Here is a 26,090-nt window from a genome sequence, read left to right on the forward strand (position 1 = left end):
TCCCGGCACCAGAGGCGGAGCTGCCGCCGAGGAGTCCCGCCCCAGCCTGCGTCCGCCAGTAGCTCGGTCGCTGCTCTTTTCCAGGCGGGTTAGCCCTACCAGGAGGAACCGAAGACAGAATACTGGCTGGCTGGCCCTCCCAGCGCTCGCAGCCGCGCCATGCTCGTCCTCCGAAGCGGCCTGACTAGAGCTCTGGCTGCGCGGACGCTCGCGCCTCAGGTACCGGCCGCGGAGACGTGCCCACGCCGTGCCTTGGGGGAGGGGAGGGACGTCAGCGAGGAGCTCGAGGTCCCGCGCAAGCGCTCCCCGGCTTCCGTGACCAGACTTGCGAGTGCTGCGCACGCGCCCAGCTGGTTCTCTATGCAGATTGAAAGCGTGGTGCTGCCGCGGAAGTTCTGGTGCCAGGTCCAGGCCCCGGAGGCTGGGTATCCCAGGATGCGCGACAGGAAGGGGGCGCGGCTCTGGGAAGGTCCGCTGGCCAGTGTGGTCTACAGGCCAACTCGTGAGCAGCCGCGAACGGGGTTTTTCTGGCCTAAGTGCTGAGGACACTCCTGAAGCTCTGGCTGCTGCATTTTTGCTGCCTAGCCCCCTGCGTTCCCCACGTTGGGGCCCGTGCCTGGTGCTTGCTGATCGAGCCTTTCCTATTTATTTGTCGTTTGACAAGCCACCGCCCCTCCAGACAGAAGGTAGAGGAGAAATAGGTCAACCTGTGGCTGGTGTTAGAACCGGCCTCTTCGAAATGTACACACCTTAACGAGCGTTTTGCGGAGAACTTGAAAAGGAGGCCCAGGGTGCGGGTGGTGGAGCATCCAGCCCAGCCTCCCACTGTGTCGTGTGGGTGGTGTCCAAGGCAGGCAGGGCTAGGAACCTCAGAACAAACGTCCTAACACTGGATGAGAAACATGCACAATAGATTTTGGTGATTCAGCCTTAACTGTCGGGAACTAGCCTATTCTGTCAATCTACAGATTTTTTTTTCCTTTTGATATTTAAATTTGTACTCCTTTCTCAAAGGAGTAGGATGGGATGGGGATTAACATACTCTAGAGACTGACTTCCTGGTGAAGGCTGAAGAGGAACCAATAATGGCCCATCCACCTAAGATTAGCAATAGCCTTTAACCTTCTGATTCTCACTCTTCTGGGGCAGGGCCAACAGTTAGTTATTCCTTACAACTTTATTCTGGACTGTGATTCTTTTTTAGATGTCGACCAATTGTTCTAAGTGAATTGGAAGTCAGTGCTGCTGAAAATGAGCCCTTATTTGGAGACAAGGGAGCCTACAGCACTCATGTTTCCTTCCTTAGCATAGTGGCCTTGTGTTCTGGTTATACTGTTCTAGTGTCCCTCAACAAAAATCACCTCACCCCTTCCCATACACACCCCTCTCATTGCTTCATTGCTATTAACTTCTCCCTGAGCTTTCCTATTGTACTCTTTTGCAAAAGACAATAAAAATACGTGCCTGTGATCACTTATTTTGTTCTACGCATACAAATTCCCTGAAAAACAACTTAAAAGCAATTGTCACAAGTACCCCATTGGCCCATTTTGATATATTTTATTTATATTTTTAAGTGATAAATATTAGACAGTTTTCATTTGCATAGTATTTTGTTATTAGAGTGGTAAAATGGGACAAAAAGAATGTCAGCTAAACATAGGGGCAACTGCAGTTGTTTTTGATGGCATCCTAGTCAGACAATAAGATTATAACTCATCATAGACATGAATGGGATGAGCTCAATTCAGCCTTATACACAATACAGCAGCAAAATACATAACACTATTGTGTTTTGTAAATATATATACATATATGTGCTTTGTATACATATACGTATGCTTTGTACCCATATTTGTATACAAATATGTATACATATATACGTGCTTTGTAAATATACATACATATCTGTATTACCATAAATACAGGTGAAGTAAAACTTATATATACACACATATATATGTTTACATATACATTTACATATGTGTGTGTATATATTTGTATATATATGTGTGTGTGTGTGTATATACATATACATATACATATACATATACATATACATATACATATACATATACATACATGTCAGAGCAAGAAGCCTACTGCTTTTGATTGTTGTACCAGCTGGTCAGCATAAGCCCAAAATTCATCCACAGCTTTGTACATATCAAAACTGTTGTGATAGATTATTCTGGTGTAATCAGCTTCAGGAAATATGCACATGATAACCAAACTTAGGTAACATGGATTTGTAAACTGGAATTCCGTATGAGTGTATCTGTGTTAATATGCATAAATTGTGTGTGTGTGTGTATATACATATACACACATACCTATACACAGGGATAATTTCTGGCAAAGCATTTCCCACTGAAAGTTTGGTTCGCTCAGAGAACCAAATCAGAAATTTACATAGTATATGAATATTACAAAAGGAATCAATGGCTCTTAAAAAGTATTTCCAACAACATAGTATGACTGGGTAGGTTAAATAACCTTCTTCAGATTGCATCTGTAACTAAAAACATAAGGACTCACATAATTGTGACTCATCAATTTTTTTCCTTTTTCTAGCATTTACACATTCTATCACTATATTACAATGTAATTGAATAGCTCATAGTTTTCTAATACAATTAAATTCCTGTCCTATTTTTGGACCAGTGGTCTACTTCATTGGATTTAGGAAATACTTTGACCTGACCAGAAATTTCCATTGTTTTAAGAACCTAAAAAAAATGAATTTTCTGCTAGTAAATACATTCTCATTGTGCCAGTCAAATACCTGTATATTTTATAAAATTGTTTTAAATGCGTAACTCTCACACATACATATACTATTAACTAAAGATGGAGTATTTGCTAAATAAGGGATAATAAACTATTTGTAAAACTTACCAGGATCCTAGTTGTAGTTTGGGGGTAAAGAAATTGCCCCAGGGGCTTCTTAGGAGAAACTTCTCATGAAAAAGTACCTAGAGGTAAAGGAAATAGTAGCTATATATTTGGAATACTTAATAGTAGTTTTCTTGTATAGAAACCAATTTGACAATAAATTATGTATTTTTTTAAAGTTGTTTTCTTTACTGATAACCTCTCTAAACAAGTCTATGGAGAGAGGACAACAGGAGTGCAGATTGTGTCTACTGAGTGTCCCTTGTTTCCAGACTTAGATTTGGTTGTAACACAATATTATAAACCCTACCTTCCCAATATATTTAAGTTTGCCTTATTTTTCTTCAGGTTTGCTCATCTCTTGCTACAGGCCCCAGACAATACGATGGAACATTCTATGAATTTCGTACCTATTATCTTAAGCCCTCAAAGATGAATCAGTTCCTGGAAAATACTAAGAAAAACATTCATCTTCGGACAGCTCACTCTGAACTGGTTGGATACTGGAGTGTAGAATTTGGAGGAACAATGAATAAAGTGTTTCATATTTGGAAGTATGGTATGAGTCATCAGCTTAAGTATTCAGTACAGATTTTCATTCTGTTAGATGTTACATGAGACTTAGTTCTTGGATCTATAGTACCGTAAATACATACAGGTGAAGTAAAACTTATAAATAGCAATACCAAAAAATAATTTCAGTGATTTCACCTCCCACTGGTATACCTCCAATAGCCCATTGCTAGAACCTTTTAATAGCATATGGGAATGTGATATTGAGAAAATGGCATCTCAGATTTCAAGTCATTAAATTATGAACCACACTTTAATTCTTAGGAAAAGTTAAGAGTAGCTTATTGTAAAGATGGTTTATGAAAAATTTACAGCAATGACTGCAAGAACCCAAGCAGTTGAGATCATAAAAGGAAAGTAGGATTGCTTTTATTATTATTATTGAAGCTATAGCTGGATAGTGTTTTAACAGAAATCATTCAAATGTCTAGGGGCTTTAGGGAAATAGAAGTTAATAGGAAACTTTGAAGCCCTCACTCATCTGTAAGATATAATAAATCGCTATGTTTCAGACACTTTTGTTTTATTTCTGCACCCCAGAGTTTCAAGAAATTTACTGTCCTTATACTCATCTATGGAGGTAAAGGAAAAGGAATTAGAGTTCTTCCCATACTGAAGCTGATCTACCCCTGGTCTAATAGAGGAAGGAGTATGGTTACTGGAAACCCCGGAATGTTTGTTACTCCATTGCCTAATCTTTCTGAACTCCACTAGTACATCATGATATCCAAAAACTTTTAGTAATTTCATTTAGTATTTTGGTTATTAGTGTCCAAAGTTAATGGTCATAAAATACTTTAATATGAAAAGTGTTCTTCCTAAATATGGCCATAGTTTAGGGGTTTTCCCAATTGTAAAACAAACCCCATTAAAAACAATTTATGCTTTAACGTACCACCAGTTGAATTGTGTCCCATTAAAAAAAACAACAACAACAACAACTAGTAAAGTCCTGATAATACTTACTTAAGCTTTAAGATAGGTGTTATTCCTTATCCACAGCATAAACCATAGAAAATTACTTTTACCATTAGTCTTATGAGGCTTTGTTAGGTAAATATAGTACTAGGCCCATATAATGGCACTGAGTAAAAAGGATGGATGACAGAAAATCAGCACTATTTCTTTGGAAGCTGTTGATTCAAAGCAGCAGCTGTCAAAGTACATCTTGATTTCATTTATGTTAAATTTAATTCAAGTTGTATCTTGACCTAATACCCATTACCACCACCACCACCATCACAGAAATATACTCTTTTTCGAATCTACCACTAAATGCCTCATTAAATTAATAAGAACAGTTAATGTATATTGAGTTCTGACTCGGTGCCAAACGCTGTTGTAAGGTCCTTTCACATACTAATTCATTTAATCTAACCCTAGAGGGAGATCCAAATCATTATCCCTATTTTACAGAGTAAAAAACAGGCACAGAAAGATTTAATAACCTAAGTCACACAAATACCTACTAAGCAGTAAGAGGCTAAGCCCAATGCATGACATTATCATTAGTTGTTTACATTTCTACTCCCCTTCCAGACCATGAGCACCTTGGGGACAAATGCCACATCTATATGCATCTTGAGTGATAATACAGTATCCTTATGTAGCTTTAATGAACACTTGGTGAACTGAATGAAACCCAGAAAAAGCACAGGTGATTTAAATCAGTAATTTTTGTTTTTCTTTCTCCTTTTTTTCCCGTAGATAATTTTGCTCATCGAACTGAAGTTCGGAAAGCATTGGCCAAAGATAAGGAATGGCAAGAACAATACCTCATTCCAAATTTGGCTCTTATTGATAAACAAGAGAGTGAGATTACGTATCTGGTGCCATGGTGCAAATTAGAAAAGCCTCCAAAAGAAGGTAAGTCTTCCCCTTTTTGTCACTTTGAATTCTGATGGAGAAAATATTAGATTTTAAACTATAAAAACTCAAGTTCTACTGGAAAAGAAATGAAGTTAATACTTTGTTTAATGTAGGAATATATGTGATTGTTCAGATAAAAATAAATTGGTGCTCTTAGCTTATCCTTTTAAAAATAAGCATTAAAATAATGAAGTATTTTTCCATATTGGTATCTTATTGATTCTTAAAGCTTAGCTGTATTATAGAAAAAGTTGACATGGTCACTAAAGGTTGAGAAGTTGGGCCTAGGGAGCAGGGAACACATCTGTGGGTAGGTGAGGGATAATATGTGATACTTTGTCATAATTTTAAAATAATATAACTTTTTAAATATAAAAGTATTTTTCCATAGATTACAACTAATCTAAGTACATGTTTGTTTATAAAATGGACTAGGGGAATGAATTAACTGAAATTGCCAAGCTGCATTACTGTAGTCTAACTTTTATGTCTTCCTCTTTCTTATTTCTCAGTTTGAAAATAATTCCTAAAGATTTGTCTTCTTGCTGATTTCACTTCTTGCTGACTTAAAGAAATTATTACCTCAATCCAGTTTTAAACAAAGGTCAGATTAGCAAAAGCATAAACTAATTTAAATGTTATTTTATTTCCCCCGTTATTCCTAATTTTGCAGTGCATTTTAGATTACAAAAGATTTGAAAAATCTTATTTAGAAACTTAGCCTTTTAGCTCCCCCTCAGCCCAGCACTAACTGAATGAACTGGTTGGCTTCTCAGAAAGTATCAGATCTTGCTTGGTTCTTTTCCTCTATGTTATTCATGATTCTTCAGTAACTTTTGCATGTTTTTCTTTTACTTCTCAAATCTACTTGTCCCCTGGTTTCCTTCCCTTCACACAGCCCATATTTCCATCAAGAAGGTAAAATGCTTTTCAAGTATTTACCTGGATATTTGGGATATTTGGGAATAGTAAAACCATCTCCTTTAGAATTATTTTTACTCAGAATTCTAAGACAATCACTTCAGGCTCATTATTTGCTTGCTGCTCCTGTTAGAAAAGGAATCCTATAAGGGGAACTTACATAAAGAGAAAAGTAGTGAAAATTGGAAAGAAAAATGGAACTATAAGAGACTAGAAATACTTCCTTTTTCATTTACTTTATAAAGTATAGACTTAGGCAACTAAAAATATCCTATTCCATTATAAATTTTCACTTTTATTGACAATTTCTGTAGATTAAAAATAGCTTAAATAATACCTTACCTGTAGAGTCCATCCATTTTGGTTTGTTCTGTATACTAAGTTTAACGACTGACCCTTTAAGTGGGACCAAGACTGACTAAACATAAAAGCAAAGAAAAACAATGCAAAGTATTAATAAATTATGTCTACATGAACATGTATATGGGTGTGATCCTCAAAATCTATTTGTGTAGTTATCCTTGCACTGGAACCAAACTAAACATGATTAGAAATTTCTTGAATATGTTCTATAAAATAATTATTTTTCTCCCTATTCTAGGAGTCTATGAACTAGCTACATTTCAGATGAAACCTGGTGGGCCAGCTCTGTGGGGTGACCCATTTAAAAGGGCAGTTCATACGCATGTCAATCGAGGCTACACAAAACTAGTTGGAGTGTTCCATGCAGAATATGGAGTACTCAACAGAGGTACAGTTGTCCATTTCTTCCATGAAATTGCAAAATATATTGGTGATCCACATTAAGTTCCTTTGGTCAATTTGTCTCTGTTCTCATTGTGGACTATATTTTATTTTTTATTGCCCAGTTTTTAGCTTTTTGTAAGTTTAAGGGTTGAGCAAACCTGTTTTACATGTATTTGGAATGTTATTCACCTAATAAAGTTTTTTTTTTTTTTCAAATACAGAACTGCTCTTTTCCCTGATACATCAAAATGATAAAATTTTAAAAATTGGAAGGAACCTGAAAAAGTTACCTATTTCTGTTATTTTCCTCTGAATGTACTTTTAATGATTTTTCCTTTTTTCCCAGTTTTATTGAGATATAATTGATATAACATATTATAAGTTTAATGATCTGTTATCTGTATATATTGTGAAATGGTCACCACAGTATGTTTAGTTAACATCCATCACCTCACAGTTACAAATTGTTTTTCCTTCTGATGACAACTTTTAAGATAAACTCTATTATCAGCTTTCAAATATACAATACAGAAGTGTTACCTATAGTCATCATGTTGTGTATTACATCCCCAAAACTTATTTAATATCTTATAACTGGAAGTCTGTGCTTTTTGTGATTTTTTTTAAATAACATTACTTGGGGTAGAGATTATTTCTGGGTGAAAAAGTACTATGTAGTTATTATAAATATTAAAAACATAGACAAGCCCAAAGAAAAAAAATTACCCATTTCCACTACTTAGATATATTTATAGTATATGTAAGATATAAGTAAATGATTTATTAATTTATTTAATAAAATGTCTATTTGGGATATTTAATGTTTAAAGTCAAAAGATACTCCAGTCAGAATTTCAGAGAGTTTTCTTGTGGCAAACTGATGAATTCATACAACTAATAAAACAAAATATAGATAAATTTATTTAATGACATGTATAGAAACAGCATTTCTAAGCCAAAAAGCAAATGAAGAAACTATGAAGGAAAAAAAGAATAAATTGATGATTTTATTATACAAAGCTCAAACTTAGTTCCTCCCAAAACACCTTAAATGAAATCCAAGAGCAAAAAATAAATATTCTGCAAAGGTAGACACAGATGACTCCTAAAAATATATTAAAGAAGATGCAGATTAAAACAAAATAAGATGCTTTAATTCTTTTTTAATGTTTATTTTTGAGAGAGAGAAAGAGACAGAGTGAGAGAGAGAGAGAAAGAGACAGAGCATGAGCAGGGGAGGGGCAGAGAGAAAGGGAGACACAGAATCTGAAGTAGACTCCAGGCTCCGAGCTGTCAGCACAGAGCCCAATGTGGGGCTCAAACCCATGAACCGTGAGACCATAACCTGAGCAGAAGTCGGATACTTAACCAACTGAGCTACCTAGGCACCTCACAAGATGCCAGTTTTTACCTAATAAAGATACATTATACAGGTAGAGTATAACCTAGGTCAGAAAAAAGAGTTCTACTTGTAGGATTTGTAACTACTTCATCTTCCCTCAAAAAAAAACTGGCAACATAAATAAAAAGGCTTGGTTCTTTGACATTATTTTTTTTTATTTCAGTATAAGTAACATACAGTGTTATATTAGTTTCGGGTGTATAATATAGTGATTCAACAATCCTGTGCGTTACTCAGAACTCATCATAAGTGTACTCTTAATCCACTTCACCTATTTCACCCATGCCTCTACCCACCTTCTCTCTGGCAACCACCAGTTTGTTCTCTATATTTAAGAATTTGTTTTTCATCACTTTTTTTCTTTGTTCATTTGTTTTCTTAAATTCCACTATGGGTGAAATCATGTGGTATTTGTTTTTCTCTGATTAACTTATTTCACATAGCATTATACCCTCTAGATCCATCCATATGTTTGCAAATGACAAGATCTCATTCCTTTTATGGCTGAGTAATATTCCATTATATATACATACCACATCTTCTTTATCCATTCATCATCTATCAATGGACACTTGGTCTGCTGCTTCCATATCTTGACTATGTAATTTATGCTGCAATAAACATAGGGGTGCATAAACCTTTTCAAATTCATGTTTTCATATTCTTTGGGTAAATACCCAGTAGTTGAATTACTGTATCCTGTGGTAATTCTATTTTTAACTTTTTGAGGAACCTTCATACTGTTTCCACAGTGGCTGCACCAATATGCATTCCTACAAATGGTACATGATGGTTCCTTTTTCGCCACATCCTTGCCAACACTTGTTGTTTCTTTTGTTTTTGATTTTAGCCATTCTAACAGATGTGAGGTGATATCTCATTGTAGTTTTGATTTGCTTTTCCCTGATGATGAATGATGTTGAGCATCTTTTCATGTGTCCATTGGCCATCTGGGTGTCTTCTTTGGAGAAATGTCTATTCATATCTTCTACCCATTTTTAAATTGGATTATTTGTTTTTGGGGTATTAAGTTGTATAGGTTCTTTATAGATTTTGGATATTAACCTTGTATCAGATTTTTCATTTGCAAATATCTTCTTCCATTCAGTAGGTTGTATTTAGTATTGATGATGGTTTCCTTTGCTATTTAGAAACTTTTATTTTGATGTAGTCCCAATAGTTTATTTTTGCTGTTTCCCTTGCTTTAGGAGACATATCAAGAAAGATGTTGCTATGGCTAATGTCAAAGAAACTACTGCCTGTGTTTTCCCCTGGGACTTTTATGGTATCAGGTCTCATATTTAGGTCTTTAATCCATTTTGAGTTTATTTTTGTGTATAGTGAAACAAAGTCGTCCAGTTTCATTCTTTGTATGTAGCTATCCAGTTTTCCCAATGCCATTTGTTAAAAAGTCTTTTTTTTTTTTTTTTTGCCTCTTTTGTCAAAGATTAATTGATAGTATAATCGTGGGTTTATTTCTGGGCTCTGTATTCTGTTCCACTGATATATAGATCTATTTTCTGTTTTTGTGCCAGTACCATACCGTTTTGATTACTACAGATTTCTAGTAAATCTGGGATTATGATGCCTCCAGTTTTGTTCTTTTTTTTCAAGATTACTTTTGCTATTCAGGGTTTTTTGTGGTTCCATACAATCTTTAGGATTATTTGTTCTAGTTCTGTGAAAAATGCTATTGGTATTTTTATAGGATTGCATTAAATCTGCAGATTGCTTTGGGTAGTATGGATGTTTTAACAATATTGGTTCTCCCAATCCATAAGCATGGAATATCCTTCCATTTGTTTGTATAATCTTCAACTTCTTTCATTGGTGTTTTATAGTTTTCACAGTACAGGTCTTTCATCTCTTTAGTTAAGTTTATTCTACGTATTTTATTATTTTTGATGCAATTGTAAATGGGATATTTTTCTTAATTTCTCTTTTTGCTACTTTTTTATGTGTAGAAATGAAATGGATTTCTGTGTATTGATTTTGTATCCTGCAACTTTACTTAATTCATTTTTCAGTTCCAGTAGTTTTTGGTGGAGTCTTTAGGGTTTTCTATATATAGTACCATATCATCTGCAAATAGTGAAAGTTTTGCTTTTTCTTTACCAATTTAGATGCTTTCTATTTCTTTTCCTTGTCTGATTGCTGTGGCTAGGACTTCCAGTACTGTGTTGAATAAAATTGGTGGACATTCTCGTCTTGTTCCTGACCATAGTGTAAAAGCTCTGTTTTTCATCGAGTATGATGTTAGCTGTGGGTTTTTCATATATGGCCTCTATTATGTTGAGGTATGTTCTCTCTACACCTACTTTTTAAGGAGGGTTTTTATCATGAATGGATGTTGTCCTTGTCAAATGCATTTTCTAGATCTGCTGAAATGATCATATGGTTTTTATCCTTTCCATTATTGATGTGATGTATCACGTTGATTGCTTTGCAAATATTGAACTACGCTTGCATCTCAGGAATAAATCCTACTTGATGAATGTAAATGATTTCTTTATATATTGTTGGATTCAGTTTGCTCATATTTTGTTACAGATCTTTGCATCTATGTTCATCAGAGATATTGGCCTATAGTTCTCTTTTTTGTAGGGTCTATCTAGTTTTGGTGTCAGGGTAATGCTGTTTTCATAGAATGAATTTGGAAGCTTTCTTTCCTCTTCTACTTTTTGGAATAGTTTGAGAATAATAGGCATTAACTCTTCCTTAAATGTTTAGTAGAATTCACCTGTGTAGCCATCTGGTCCTGGACTTCTGTTTGTTGGAAGTTTTTTGATTAGTGATTCAATTACATTGTTTGTACAGTCTTTAAATTTTGTTTCTTCCTGAATCATTTTTGGGAAGTCTTAATGTGTCTAGGAACTTATCCATTTCTTCTAGGTTGCCCAGTTTGTTAGCATATAATTTTTCATAATATTTTCTGACTAACCCTTTCTATTTCTGTGTTTTTGGTGGTTATTTCTCCCCTTTCATTTCTGATTTTGTTTATTTGATCCTCTCTCTCTCTCTCTCTCTCTCTCTCTGTTTTTGAACAGTCTGGGTAAAAGTTTATCAAATTTGTTGTTCTCTTCAAAGAACTAGCTCTGGGTTTCATTGATCGGTTCTATTGTTTTTGTGGTTCTATTTCATTTATTTCTGCTCTAATTTTTAGTATTTACTTCTACTGTTTGGGGGTTTTGTTTCTTCTTTTTCTTCTAGCTCTTTTAGGTGTAAGGTTCAGGAGTTTGACATTTTCCTTGCTTCTTGAGTAGACCTGTATTACTATAAACTTCCTTCCTAGAACAGCTTTTGCTACATCCCAAAGATTTTGAACTGTTGTGTTTTCATCTTCATTTGCCTCCATGTATTTTTTTATTTCCACTTTGATTTCTTGGTTGACCCATTCATTGTTTGGTAGCATGTTATTTAACCTCCATGTGTTTGTGGTCTTTACATATTTTTTCTTGTGATTTCTCGTTTCTTAGTGTTGTGGTTGGGAAAGATGTGTGGTATGACTTCAGTATTTTTTTTTTTTTAATTTGTTGAGACTTGTTTTGTGGCCTAACATATGATCTCTTCCAGAGAATGTTTCGTATGCACTTGAAAGAATGTGTATCCCACTGTTTTTAGGATGGGGCGTTCTGAATGTATCTGTTAATCTGGTCCAATGTGTCATTCAAAGCCACTGTTAACATGTTGATTTTCTCTTTGGGTGATCTATTGATGTAAGTGGGGTGTTAAAGTCCTTTACTATTATTGAATTACTACTGATTATTTCCTTTATGTTTGTTAATAGCTGCTTTATGTATTTGGGTAATCCCATGTAATTTGCATAAGTATTTACAAGTTTTATATATTCTTGTTGGATTGTTCCCTTTATGATTATGTTCTTTATGTCTTCCAGTGTTGCCTGATACAAGTATTGCTATCCCAGTTTTCTTTTCATCTGCATGATAAATGTTTTCCCATCCTTTCACTTTCAATCTGCATGTGTCTTTTGGTCTGAAATGAATCTCTGTAGACAGCATATAAATATCTTCCCCTTTTATCCATTCAGTTACCCTGATTGGAGCATTTCGTCCATTTACATTCAAAGTAATTACTGACAGGTCTGTACTTATTGCCATTTTGTTACTTGTTCTGTGGTGTTATTCTCTGTCCCTTTCTTCTCTTGCTCTCTTCTTTTGTGGTTTGATGGCTTTCTTTAGTAATATACCTGGATTCCTTTCTGTATATTTTTTGCATATCTATTACCAGTTTTTTTATTTGTGTTCACCATTAGGTTTATATGTACATTTATGCATATAACAGTCTATATTAAGGTGATGGTCCCTTAAGTTTGAACCCATTCTAAAAACACTAAATTTTTACTCCCCTCCCCTCTATGTTTTAGGTATATGATGTCATACTTTACATCCCTTTATTAATCTCTTGACTGATTTTTATAGATATACTTGATTTTACTGCTTTGTGTTTTAACCTCCGTACTGTTTTATAAGTGATTAATCTACTTTTATTATGTTTATATGCACCTGTGAAATTTTTTCCTTTCCTCATTTTCTTACTCCTGCTTTTGGTTTTTCTTTTCCACTTAAAGAATCTCCTTTAATATTTCTTGTAAGCCTGGTTTAGTGGTGATGAACTCCTTTAACTTTTGTTTATCTGAGAAACTCTTTATCTCTCCTATTCTGAATGATGGCCTTGCTGCATAGAGTATTCTTGGTTTCAGTTTTTTTCCTTTCAGCACTTTGAATATATCATGCCACTCCTTTCTAGCCTGCAAAGTTCCTGCTGAAAAATCAGCTGGTAGCCTTATGGAGTTTCTCTCATATGTAACTATTTTCTTTTCTTTTGATGCTTTTACATTTTTCTCTTTATCAGTACTTTTTTGCCATTTTAATTACTGCGTGTCTTGGTGTGGACCTCCTTGGGTTGATATTGTTGGGGGGGGGTCTCTGTGCGTTAGGACTCTAGATTTGTTTCCCTCTCCAGATTTAGGAAGTTTTCAGCTATTAGTTCTTCAAATAAATTTGTTACCCCTTTTATCTCTTTTCTTCTGGGATCCCTATAATGTTAATGTTATTACACTTGATGGTATTGCTGAGTTCCCTTAACCTATTCTCGCATTTTTGTTAATCTTTTTTCTTTCTCCTGTTTAGCTTGATTGCTTTTCATTACTGTCTTTTAGATCACTGATCCATTCTTCTGCTTCCTCTAATCTACTATTTATTCCCTCTAGTGTATTTTTCATTTCACTTATTGAGTTCTTCATCTCTCACTGGTTCTTTTTTATATTTTCTCTCTCTTTTTTGAGGGTTTCACGGAGATCCTCTACTCTTTTCTCAAGTCCAGTGAGTATATTTATGATTACTTTAAATTCTCTATCAGGCATATTGCTTATCTGTTTCATTTAGCTCTCTTGCTGTGAGTTTGTCCTCTTCTTTCATTTGAGACATATTCTTATATGCCTTCATTTTGTCTAACTCTCTGTGTCTGTTTCTGTGTGTTAGGAAAGTAAGCTACATCTCCTGCTTTTGCAAGTAGTGGCCTTATGAAGAAGAGGTCCTGTAGTGCCCTGCAGTGCAATTTCCCTTCAAGGGTATCTTCTGTATGTGTTGCATGCACCTTACTGTTGTGGCTGAGCCACATCTGCCTTTAGTCCAGTTGTCTGAAATGGCTCTCTTTGCCTATTGTGGGCAGGGTTTGGTCCCGGTGTTAAGAGGCAAGTTGGGGCTGCCTTGGGCAAAAAACCTTTATTTTTTAAATTGTTTTTGCCAATGTTAAGGAAATATGCATGGATATGTAGGTGTGTTTAGTTATACAAGAAGGGAATTTGAAAGGACATAAAATATATAGTCATATTTAAATGATGAGATTAAAGGTCTTTTAAGTCTCTAATTTACTATAATGGACATGTATCACTTTTATAAGAAAAAAATAATGAAAATATGTGTGCACACACACTTTTTAATCTTAAATTTATTCTTAGTGTACTAGGAGAATAGTAATATGCTGAGTATAAATCAGTACTTCATTTCTGGAGGACAGTGTATAATATATACACTGTATATTTATGAGTGTGTATGTATAAGATATACTCTTTGGTTCTCTCAATTTAAATTTTAGGAGTTTATATTAAGAAAATAATCAGATCCAGACTGCCTGGGTTTGAATCCCAGCTTCACCACTTATAACTTTGTGACCCTAGGTAAGTTACTTAACCTCATTGTGCTTTAGTTTCCTCATCCATAAAGTGATGATAATAGTAATCTACTATAAAAAATTATTGTGAAGACTGAATGAGTTAATACATGCAAAATGCTTAAAACCAGGTCTAGCACATAGTAAACACTGAATAAATATTGGTATGAGTTGTCATCAGCATTATCATTACAGATATACTTATAGATGCTACTCTAATGATGTTTGTATCAGTATTATTTACAATAAAAAAACATTTTTTATGTAATACACATATAATATAGAAAAAGTACATCATTTCATCATGTATTTATATAACCATAAATTTATATGTTTATGTGTGTATAATATATATTCATAAAAATAGATACATATATACATAAATATGGAAAGAGATACAGCAAAAAAGTGGGTTTTTTCCCTAGGTGGTATAGAAATGATTACTCTTTTCTCTTTTTATCCACATTTTCCTATAGAGCTAACATGTCCTATATTATAGTTATTAAAAATTTGTAAAACATTATGCACAAAAACATTCCATAATTCAAAAAATTGAAATATTGGAATTAATCTAATTGGTCAATAATAAGAAGTTTGGATAAAAAGTTGTTATATCTATAAGGAGGAATTCACATAGCCATTAAAAATTAAGATTACTGCCATGGAAAATATGCATTTTTTATTTTATTCATTTGTTTAAAGGAAATGCACTAAATAGCAATAGAGTTTCTCTCCAGGTGGTTCAAATTATGCTACTTTTAATTTTCTTCTTTGTATCATCCAAATTTCCAGTAGTAAATATAATTCTTATATAATCTTGCTTTTTTTAATAAACTAAAATATATTAGGAAGTCACAGGCTTGGTTCTAGACTTAATTGTGTCTTTAGTGGTTTTACTAACTTTTTCTCTCCAACCATCTGTTTCTTCATCTATAAAAACAGTTTGATTAAGTAATTTATAAATTTACCTCCCAAATCTCTGACCCCTCTGAAATCTTATCACTAACATACTCAGTTTTACCTTTTTGATATTTACTATTTTGATTTAAAGAATAAGACTTAATTTTTCTGATTAATTTTTCTGTATTTATTGTAGTAATACTATAGTCTTTAGAATCTATTTTTGGTTATTTCTGCAGTTCATGTTCTTTGGTGGAATGAGAGTGCAGACAGTCGTGCAGCTGGGAGACATCAGTCTCATGAGGATCCCAGAGTTGTGGCAGCTGGTAAGCTAAATAACTAGGCATGAATTATTTGTACAACAAATTTGATTCACTTTTTAACTTTATAACTTTCCAACATTATGAAATGTTTTTTTTCCAGTTCGGGAAAGTGTTAACTTCCTTGAGTCTCAGCAAAATATGCTTCTGATTCCTACGTCATTTTCCCCATTGAAATAATTTTCCTCTGAAATACAAAGCATTGCATTAACTGCTATAAGTTGTGTCTGCTAATGGTGCTTAAATTCTCCCAAGAGATTTTCATTTTTATTTGAAGGAGGTGGTAAGTTAATTTGCTGTGCCCTCTGCATTTTTAAAAGCTGCTTCTGTTCATTGTCATGACCTCTTGAGGAAATAGTTCTGTTCATTTTCCGTTTGGCATTTCAGTATCTGTCATATATTAAAAATAGTTGTCATTCCTTCAAGATCTTGATTTTTCATTTATTTCAGAATATCTCTTGTTCTCTATGTTTACAGCCCTCTACTTTTATAGCATTTCCTTATATTGAAATGATTATGTTACATTTCCATGCCTATGATATTTTTAAGTTATTATATATATTATCAACCTTTTCATGTCTATTTTTCTGAGATTTTAAAAGTTTTTGTCCGGTAAAACTTATTTTGTAATACCAAATGGGATTCATAAAAGTATTAAACCTGTTTATTATGGAAAAGTATATTATCATCTCTATTCATTTTGTTTTACATTAATAATTAATTACATATGTGGAAAATAATGTTAATAGGTCCTCATATGAAAAATTTTTAAAGACTTATTGGTTTATATGCTGAAAATGTCTTCATTTACAATTTATTTTACTAACTTTTACTTCATTTTGAATCACAATTTAACAAAGATACTTGGGACATCTATTTGTGATAATGAGATATTTATGGTTATGGAAATGTTTGCCCTAATAAATGCCTACAGGTACATTCTGATCATTTTTTATTGTGTTTTATATTTTTATCCTCTGATCTGGAGCTACTGTGTTGCTATAAGGTAATGAGACAGTAATAAATATACTTAAATGTTAACTTACCTCAAATAAATAGCATGCTAATAGCTCTACAAGGAGAATTTCTTCAGTACTGTCTTAGATATACTAGGGTTTTCTTACAATGTTCATTTTTATTTTACTTGAGTATTTCAGCCTTCTCAAACTAGATTTGGTACTTCCAAGCTCTCCTGGTAGTCTATATTTACAGCTATATGAATTTATGTTTCTAACACATATTGCAAATACAACAAAGTAAATTATTAGCTGTCTGAGGGAAAATGGAAAAGCAGGAAGCATACTCACCTCTCATTTATCTGGTCCTCAAGGATTCAAGGGACAAATAAGTTTCCTAGTAAGGCAAAGAAGACCCTAACTCTGGAGGTTAAAACCTATCAGAAGTCAGAGGCATTGGTTTTGAGTTTTAACTAAGAGTCTTCTACCTCAATGTTTCTTTGAAAAGTCTAGGAAATTAGGTGATAGTAATGTTAGTTGCAGTCAATGTAGACAGTTTTTCTCTGTGGCAGGAGATCAGCTCTGTGTCATGAAAATATACAACTGCTTCTGCCTTTCCCTTTTTCATTCATCTTTAGATTAGCCAGAACACTTTTAGAAAAGACAAAGGCTTTTTCATCCAATCCATAGCCGTGATGGAGATTTAGAAAGCAGCAGCAGACAGGTGTTCTTACCATATCCCATGCAGAATTGGAGAGCCAGTACATGACAGGTTACAATCTGCTAATGAACTGCAGGAGTTTCCCTTTACTGATCTGCTCCTGGATCAGGAACACAACAAAACTGGCTGAGATGAAGAACATTTCAAAGACAACACAGATGGACACAATAATGTCCGCTGACATGCTCTTCCTGGAAAGAGAAAGTCAGTGAGGATCTGAGGAGTCAATGATGCAGTTGAAGACACAATTAAGGAGGACACACACACACACACACAAACATCTGATGAATAGCCCAGGGAAAAACATCTCTTCAATAAATAAAATGTATTTATTTTATTCAGAGTTTAAGCATGATTGTTTTCAAGTCAAAAATCTGAAAAACAAATGCAAAACATGTCACTAAGTTAAAAACAGTCTAGTACTGGGGCGCTGAGTGGCTCAGTTGGTTAAGTGTCCAACTTTGGCTCAGGTCATGATCTCACAGTTAGTGGGTTCAAGCCCCACATCAGGCTCTGTGCTGACAGCTCAGAGCCTGGAGCCTGCTTCGAATTCTGTGTCTCCCTCTCTCTCTGCCCCTTCCCCATTCATACTCTGTTTCTCTCTCTCTCAAATTTAAACAAAACATTAAAAAAATTTTTTAACAAAAAGAGTTTAGTACCATAATGAAACTACTGAAAGAGGTCTGAGACTGGCCTAATGGCATTAGCTTTTGTCCACTGTTCTTGACTTTATAAGAGCAAAGGTATGTGGCTTGAAAACTTAGAAAGTAGAGAAAATATTAGTGTGAAACTACTCAAATAAGTTAAATTAATCCAGCTGTAAATAAGTGTAAAAGCAACAGTGTATACCATATCAATCTAATAGATACAGAAATTCTAAAAACAAAAAAGAAAAGAAATTCTAAGATTCTAAGAATGGTCCTATAAGTCCATGATACAGGGTCTTGTATAAAATTCCTAATGACCTATATTGATACCCTGTAGGAGATAAGAGAAAGAATAATTGCTATGCTCCATATATAGGATCTACACTTTCGAGTATTAAATATACACTGAGTAGCTCATTCTTGGCTGGTGCAAGATCACTAAATACCAGTGATGGTTTTGTATGCAAAAGTCTTAAACAAGAAGCTGCTAGGTGACCTGACTGACCTACCAATGACGCCCAAGTACCTGCAACTCTGGGCCCACTTTTCTGAAAAATCTTGGGATGAATAAAGTACCTTGGCCAGCTTCAAGTGTTTCTTCAGTTGCTTAATGGAATCCTTTGACTTAGAGGAGGTGATTGAGAATTACTGGCACCCAGGGAAAACCCACCATACCTAAACAACAGCCTGACATTAAAATACAGACAGTGTGAAACACAATACTCAGCAGCAAATACCACATGAGTATGTACATGTGGTATTAGATATTTATTTAAATATTTAGATATTTCCTCTTCAAAAGAAATTCAAATTTAGACTTTGTGAAAGTTAAATCCCAGCCAACCCTAATAGATTCTGGCAATCTTTTGACTCTATGGTCCCTGCCCATGGAGGCTAACAGAAACTACAGTGGGAAAGGGAAGGGACCTTGACCTGATTATAGGCTGATATCTAAGATATTGAGCAAAAAATGGCTATTTATCTCACAGATGCTCCTCTAACCTTGGTGACTCAGGCCTGAATTTGGGTCTCAAGGCAAGCAGATGGGGATTCAAAAGGAACAGTGTAGCAGACTTTGAGTCTGGAGTTCTCTCTTGTCCAGCAAGAGAGTGGACACAGAATTGAATACAAGAGAGGCCAATTTCCGGGAGAACAAGAGCCCCAAACAGGGGTTTCATCTCTGTATTTATTGAGCTCTCAAGGTTTTACATACATGGTGTACATGCAAAAGTAAACAATTAACTTGTGTGGCATTAACTTGTGTCCGTAAGACGCAAAGGGTTTGGGGGGCAAGTGACGTTAGAAGTTGAGATTAAAGCATGATGAGATAAATGGCGCCAGACAGCAAATGGACAGTGTTTCTCTGTGGAAGATACAGCCAAGTAGCTCTTATCTCCAAAGTTTAAGATTGCTGGAGCATGCTGCCTCAAAGCTGACAAGGCACCCTTTTCACCAGCTAACCTTGGGTGCTTCCGCCCTGTAGTGGCTTTCCACCTCTAACCGTTCTCAGACCCTTTCCACCCTAAGCCTTGTTTTACTTAACAACTAATCTTGGGCACTTTCGCCCTGTGGCTGCTTTCCACCCTAAGCCCTGTCAACCCATTGGTGCAAGCATAGAGAATTCTTAAACTCTTTTCTCACAGAAGAGTGAGGGACACTGACCAGAGCAGGTTAGGGAGGGCTGACAGACCAGCCATGGCTCCTTCCTAGCATGGAGGCTACTTTAGGGGTCCCATTCTGCACTGCTTTGAGTTCTATGGGTACTGGATCTTGGGAAACAGGCAAAAGAGGGAAAGTGAGAAGCAGTGACATAGGTTTGAGGCAGTTATGTAAGGTATCTCGTTTTCCCGGAGATGAATGAAAATGAACTTCAAGGATTCTTCCTTTTCTTCTCAAGTTCCACTTATTCCTTCAAAACTCAGAGGACAAATGGGTTGAAAAACAAGGAAATAGGTGGTTTTAACCATTTCTTCAATCCTTCTTGGGTCCATGTAAAGGTGAAAACTAAAAAACTATTCTGGGGTCCATATGACATTCTGGGAATCTGATTTCGGAGAAAAGTGTAACTAGGGTATGAGAATCATATTTGAATTAAACAAATTTAAAGACTGCCTTATTTAATAACATGAGTGAACTAGAAATTTAAAGTAAACAAAGCACGTGTGTCTTTATGGACCACAACTGGGACAAAAAATAAAATGAATAACAATGACACGTGTCCCTCAAATAGATCACAGTGTGGCCAGACTCTCCCCATAGGGCCCAGGAACTGCCATCATCCAAACACCAAGGCCTAGTCCATTCTGCCCTCAGCATTGGCCATTCCCTTCTGCCAAGCTAACATGTTCCCAGGAAATTATTCTGAACTGCTAAACAATAGACAGTAGAATATGATTCTGTATAGTCACAAAGGTATTTAGGGGAGCACTATCATTGACTCTATGCCCAGTGAATTCTCTTGTTCACTGGAGGTATACTGATGAATAGATCAGCTGTTATTTTAGGGAGAAGTAACCAGGATACCTTTAAGTTCTCACACCCATTTGAAATCAGTTGTCCTCACCCTGCAACCTAGATACTAATACAGCAGCAGAGGGAGATCACAAACAAGCCTCTTCCTGAAATTGTTCTCAGAAAAAAGGCTCAGGACTGCTCCCCACACTCACAGTCTCAGAGAATGTCAGAATTTTAAGACCCGCAGAAGCTTCATGGGCCAGCCTCCCTAATTCAGAGGTGGGGAAACAGGTCCAGGCACTGAGGGGCCTGTCCCAGGTCACCAGCTCATCTGTGGCAGAACCAGGGATGAAGCCAGGCCTGTCATGCTACATGTTCTGTCAACACTACCTCAGCGGGAGAAGCCAGAGTGTGTCTTCCACAGCCCACTGATCCCGAGTGTTGGGTTCTGGTTTTAACTCGAACAGGTAAGTAACCTAGGCTGACTTTTTTCAAACTAGAGAAACAAGCTAAGCTAAGTTAGAAACTTATGGACCAGCTTCTTCCCTTCAAAACTCACATGCTTGTTGTCCCCACAGAATTAAGATCAAGACTGAAAGACAAGCCCCTGCATGACTGGTCATCCATTCCTTCTTCCTAACGGAAGCGCCCTAGCCCACCCCGCACCGCCATCTGCTCAGTCACACTCAGACTGACTCACTTGTGGAGGAGGCAGCCCCCCTGCCCCCAGGGGACACACAGGCAGCATCTTCTTGATTTTGTCGCTGCTACACTGGCAGGCGGGTGAGGGGTTCTCCATCGTCCAGTTCCCACTTTGGAAGAGTTTCGTGATGGTCTGGGGAACTGGGGCGGTGGTCCACTCCTCTTCCCCCACTGAGCAAGGCATGTCTCTGCAGAGGGAAGACATCAAAGGTAGCATCACCCGAGAGGGCCTGGCCTTTCCTGGTGCCTCAGGAGCACAGATCAACCGATAACCACAAACATGCATCTATCCCCTCACCATTTGTGTGATCTCCCCACAGACCTGTGAGCCACAAACTTCCTTTGCAGTTAAGGATGATGGAACACAAAGAGGCCCGAAATGCTCACCTACCAAACTCCAGTCAATGCAATCCACCAGCATTTGGTCTCCTACCCCTGTGTTCACTCAACGAATATTCACTGAGCATCTGCTATGTGCCAGACGCTGTTCGGCACATTTGAGAGTCTGGGGTGAACAAGACAAAGTCTCTGCCTGCATGGAGCTTGCATTCCTGTGCAGGAATTTGGCAATAAACAAATGTCACCTAGCCAAAAATAAAGCAAAATAAGAGGGAAACGGGGGGAAACAGGACTACTTCTCCCAAAGAGGGTGATACTTCTTCCAAGGCATACACGATTAGAAAGAGAAGCCAGGAAAAGATTTGGGGAGAAAGAACACTATAAGCAAGGGCAATAGAAAGTGAGAAAATGAGCTTTCCATGTTTGAGGAACAGCAGGAAGGCAGTGTGGCTGGGGCGAGATGAGCTAGGAGGGAGAAAGTGGAAGAGGAGGGGTGGAGGGAGGCAGGTGCCAGATGATCAGGTCAGGGAAGGAGTCTGCATGTTATGCTCAATGGGCTGAAAATCTGGTGCAGAATGGAAAGATTCACTTTATGTCTTAAAATGAGTAGAGAATTGGGGTTGGGGAGGGATGGGGAGAGGGTGCTCAGTGCATGAAGAGCTAGGTTGTTTGCAAGCACCCTGGGTGACAAAAGACAAGTCCTTTGTGCCTGACTTGAGCTCTGAATCCCTGTGGACCACCAATAAGATGCTTGCCCTCTTGGGTCTTATCTTCTCCACTAGTAAAATAAAAGTACAAAATGACATGTTGTAACAAGTCATTTCTAGTATCCTTTCTAGCTTCAAATTCTACAATTTAATGCATAGCCACATTCTTTATGTTATGCTTGAATGTACTAAAAATATCAAAGGAACAGATTTGTGGATTGCTCTCTAGTTCTCTCTAAAGCACTGCGACTTGATGCAAAAGTCAGAGTAAGACACAGTACCTCCTGAAGTTCACGCTCTAAAGCCTCAAAAGATGGCTGGGTAAGACAAAGCTCAATGCCACTGGTAGGTGTACCATTCAAATTTTCCTCAGTTCTACCAATTTTGAAAAACTTAAAATTTGAATTTCAGTAAGAGTTGTCAGTACAGAGATATTGCCTTCAGACTGCCTCCAATACACATCAATGGTGTTCTTTATCAAAGCAGTAGCATTTGAATGAGGGTCATGCCTCTTTTGCCTTTCTAGCCTGGAAAACTGAACCCACTTCTACCAGCATTGCACTCTCATTAGCTCCTCACCTCTCCTCACTGTCTTTACTCAGTGATCCCTTGAAGTACCTTTGCCCTCCCCACCTAGACACTTAGAGGCTTATGGTCATTCACTGAATTTATTTATACAGTGCGTTATAAAAGGGTTTTGAAGGCACGTCATGAAAAATGTATGTTAAAAGAAGAAAATACGGGGGGCACCTGGGTGGCTCAACTGGTTAAACGTCCGACTTCGGCTCAGGTCATGATCTCAGGTTTGTGAGTTTGAGCCCCACATCATGCTCTGTGCTGACCGCTCAGAGCATGGAACCTGTTTTGGGATTCTGTGTCTCCCTCCCTCTCTGACCCTCCCCTGCTCACGCTCTCTCTCAAAAATCAATAAACATTAAAAAAAAAATTTTTAACGAAGCAAATATGTATTATTATTTGTGAATATGTCATCTTTTCAGGTTGTTAAAGTGAAAAAGCTGGAGGGCCCCTGGGTGGCTCAGTCGGTTGGGCAACTGACTTCGGCTCAGGTCATGATCTCACGGTTTGTGGGTTCGAGCCCCGCATCTGGCTCTGTGCTGACAGCTCAGAGCCTGGAACCTACTTCCAATTCTGTGTCTCCCTCTCTCTGTACCTCCCCTGCTCATGCTCTGTCTCTCTCTGACTCTCAAAAAATAAATGTTAATTTAAAAAAAGTGAAAAAGCTGGTAAGCAAAACCACAAATTATATATAATGGAGCAACCCTTTGCAAAACTGAGGTACAGGAGTTGGTGGAAAGGGGAGAAGGGGAAAGCATTTGACCAGTAAGTATATTATTCTATTAAATTAAATATTAATGTGCTATAGCAATAAGAAAAAGCTATAATGATTCAGTTTGTAAGATGTTAGAACACTCTTCAAATGTTTGCTCCTAGATGTTCTGATTGGGTTGGTATATTAGCTTTTTTAAGATAAAAAAATGATTCGAAGGGCAAATGATGATAGTTACAGTGTAATATGCAACTGATAAATGCAATATTAGAGAGTAAACTAGGGGACAATCACAAGAAGCCAGCCAAGGAGGATCTAAAACGGCATTCAGAGGATTGGCTTTCCTTCCATAACGCTGGATCCAGCATCTTTGGTGAGGGCATTCAAGAGTTCCTGGATGCCCACATTCTCAGGAGTGTCATCACTGTGGCTATATGAGAAGCAGCCAGTTCAGTAGTTCATTAGAACTAGGAATTGGAAGGTAAAAAAGTTTCCCAAAGTAAATACTTTATTACACACTCCTGAGTGCTAGATTCTTAACACAAAAATGAATAATAAAACACTATATATATGGCTAGACACTAGCCATATATTTGATATCAGGATGATAAACAAGCACTCCAGAGTGGAGACTGTATAACTACGTACAAAGTTGTGTGTATGTATGTACATATATATGTACACATATATAACACACACATGTACAATACACATTTGCATATGTATTTTTTAATGTTTATTTATTTTTGAGAGAAAGAGAGACAGAGCACAAAGCCAGGGAGGGGCAGAGAGGGAGGGAGACACAGAATCCAAAGCAGGCTCCAGCCTCTGAGCTGTCAGTACAGAGGCAGACGCCGGGCTTGAACTCATGAACCGTGAGATCATGACCTGAGCCAAAGTCAGACTCTTAACCAACTGAGTCACCCAGGTGCCCCTGCATATGTATTTTTTAAATTTATTTATTTTACTTATTTATTTATTTAGAAAGAGCACAAGCAGGGGAGGGGCAGAGAGAGAGAGAGAGAGAATCCCAACCAGGCTCCCCACTGACAGGCTCCCCACTCTCAGTGCAGAACCTGATGCAGGGCTCAAACTCACTAGCCCACAAGATCATGACCTGTGCTGAAACCGAGTCAGTCACCACGCAGGTGCTGCTACATTTACATGTATTTTACTTATTTTTATTTTTTTAGGTATATTTATTTGAGAGAGAGAGAGAGGGAGGGAGGGAGGGAGAGAACGAGTGGGGGAGGGGCAAAGAAAGAGGGAGAGAGCATCACAAGCAGGATCTGTGCTGTCAGTGAGGAGCCTAATGCGGGGCTTAAGCTCATGAACCATGAGATCATGACCTGAGCTGAGATCAAGAGTCAGATGCTCAACCGACTGAGCCACCCAGGCACCCCTACATATGTATTTTTTTTAACATTTATTTATTTCTGAGAGACAGAGAGAGACAGAGCATGAGCAGCGGAGGGGAGAGAAAGAAAGGGAGACACAGAATCCGAAGCAGGCTCCAGGCTCTGAGCTGTTTGTTAGCACAGAGCCCGATGTGGGGCTTGAACTCACAAACCCTGAGATCATGACCTGAGCTGAAGTCAGACGCTCAACCGACTGAGCCACCCAGGCACCCCCTACATATGTATTTTAATGTGAAGTAAAGAAACTATTAAGGATCAGTGTTTCAAAAGTACTCTCACAGGAGTACTGATGCATAGGGGTACTTGTACCCCAATGTTTATAGCAGCACTCTCAACAATAGCCAAATTATGGAAAGAGCCTAAATGTCCATCAACTGATGAATGGAGAAAGAAGTTGTGGTTTATATACACAATGGAGTACTACGTGGCAATGAGAAAGAATGAAATATGGCCCTTTGTAGCAACGTGGATGGAACTGGAGAGTGTGATGCTAAGTGAAATGAGCCATACAGAGAAAGACAGATACCATATGTTTTCACTCTTATGTGGATCCTGAGAAACTTAACAGAAACCCATGGGGGAGGGGTAGAAAAAAAAAAAAAAGAGGTTAGAGTGGGAGAGAACCAAAGCATAAGAGACTCTTAAAAACTGAGAACAAACTGAGGGTTGATGGTGGGTGGGAGGGAGGGGAGGGTGGGTGATGGGTATTGAGGAGGGCACCTTTTGGGATGAGCACTGGGTGTTGTATGGAAACCAATTTGACAATAAATTTCATATATTGAAAAAAATAAATAAATAAATGAGTAAAAATTTAAAAAAAAAAACAAAAACCAAAAAAAAAAACAAAACAAAAAAACAAAAGTACTCTCACAAAGTTATTAGGGATTAGTATTTCAAAAGTACTTTCACAATTATTCATTAGGCATTGACGACCAGGATTTTCTACAAAGGTCAGGGAGATTTTACTGGCTGAATATTTGCATGGACAAGTAAAAAGTATAAACAATAATGGGCACAGATTATAAACACAAAATAAACT

General features: G+C 37.0%; 2 protein-coding genes across 3 annotated transcripts in view; one reads left to right on the top strand and one right to left on the bottom strand.

The window, feature by feature from the left end:
• On the top strand, positions 1-16,758 carry LOC109270038 (protein NipSnap homolog 3A). 2 transcript variants are annotated; one of them, XR_008424290.1, is made up of 7 exons: positions 1-219; positions 3,244-3,454; positions 5,176-5,334; positions 6,860-7,009; positions 14,525-14,606; positions 15,739-15,825; positions 15,923-16,039. XR_008424290.1 is itself a non-coding variant. In XM_019454299.2 (6 exons), exons 1-6 carry the CDS (start codon positions 160-162, stop codon positions 15,997-15,999), a joined length of 744 nt encoding a protein of 247 aa, XP_019309844.1. In that variant the 5' UTR covers positions 5-159; the 3' UTR covers positions 16,000-16,758. The 2 variants fall into 2 exon arrangements, 1 of the variants encoding a protein (XP_019309844.1); XM_019454299.2 differs by lacking the exon at positions 14,525-14,606 and having other exon boundaries at positions 5-219; positions 15,923-16,758.
• The window catches only part of LOC128778623 (phospholipid-transporting ATPase ABCA1-like), a 23,235-nt gene continuing 13,315 nt past the window's right edge, over positions 16,171-26,090 (bottom strand). The window contains exons 3-4 of the mRNA XM_053908148.1: positions 21,298-21,487; positions 16,171-17,687 (exon numbers count right to left, since the gene is read on the bottom strand). Coding sequence (XP_053764123.1) covers positions 17,640-17,687; positions 21,298-21,487 — 238 coding nt within the window. The 3' untranslated portion in view covers positions 16,171-17,639. The remainder of the gene's footprint in view (positions 17,688-21,297; positions 21,488-26,090) is intronic.

Source organism: Panthera pardus, unplaced genomic scaffold, assembly GCF_024362965.1.
Source record: "Panthera pardus isolate Hobbes unplaced genomic scaffold, ASM2436296v1 HiC_scaffold_20, whole genome shotgun sequence".
In the NCBI taxonomy this organism is placed as follows: domain Eukaryota; kingdom Metazoa; phylum Chordata; class Mammalia; order Carnivora; family Felidae; genus Panthera; species Panthera pardus.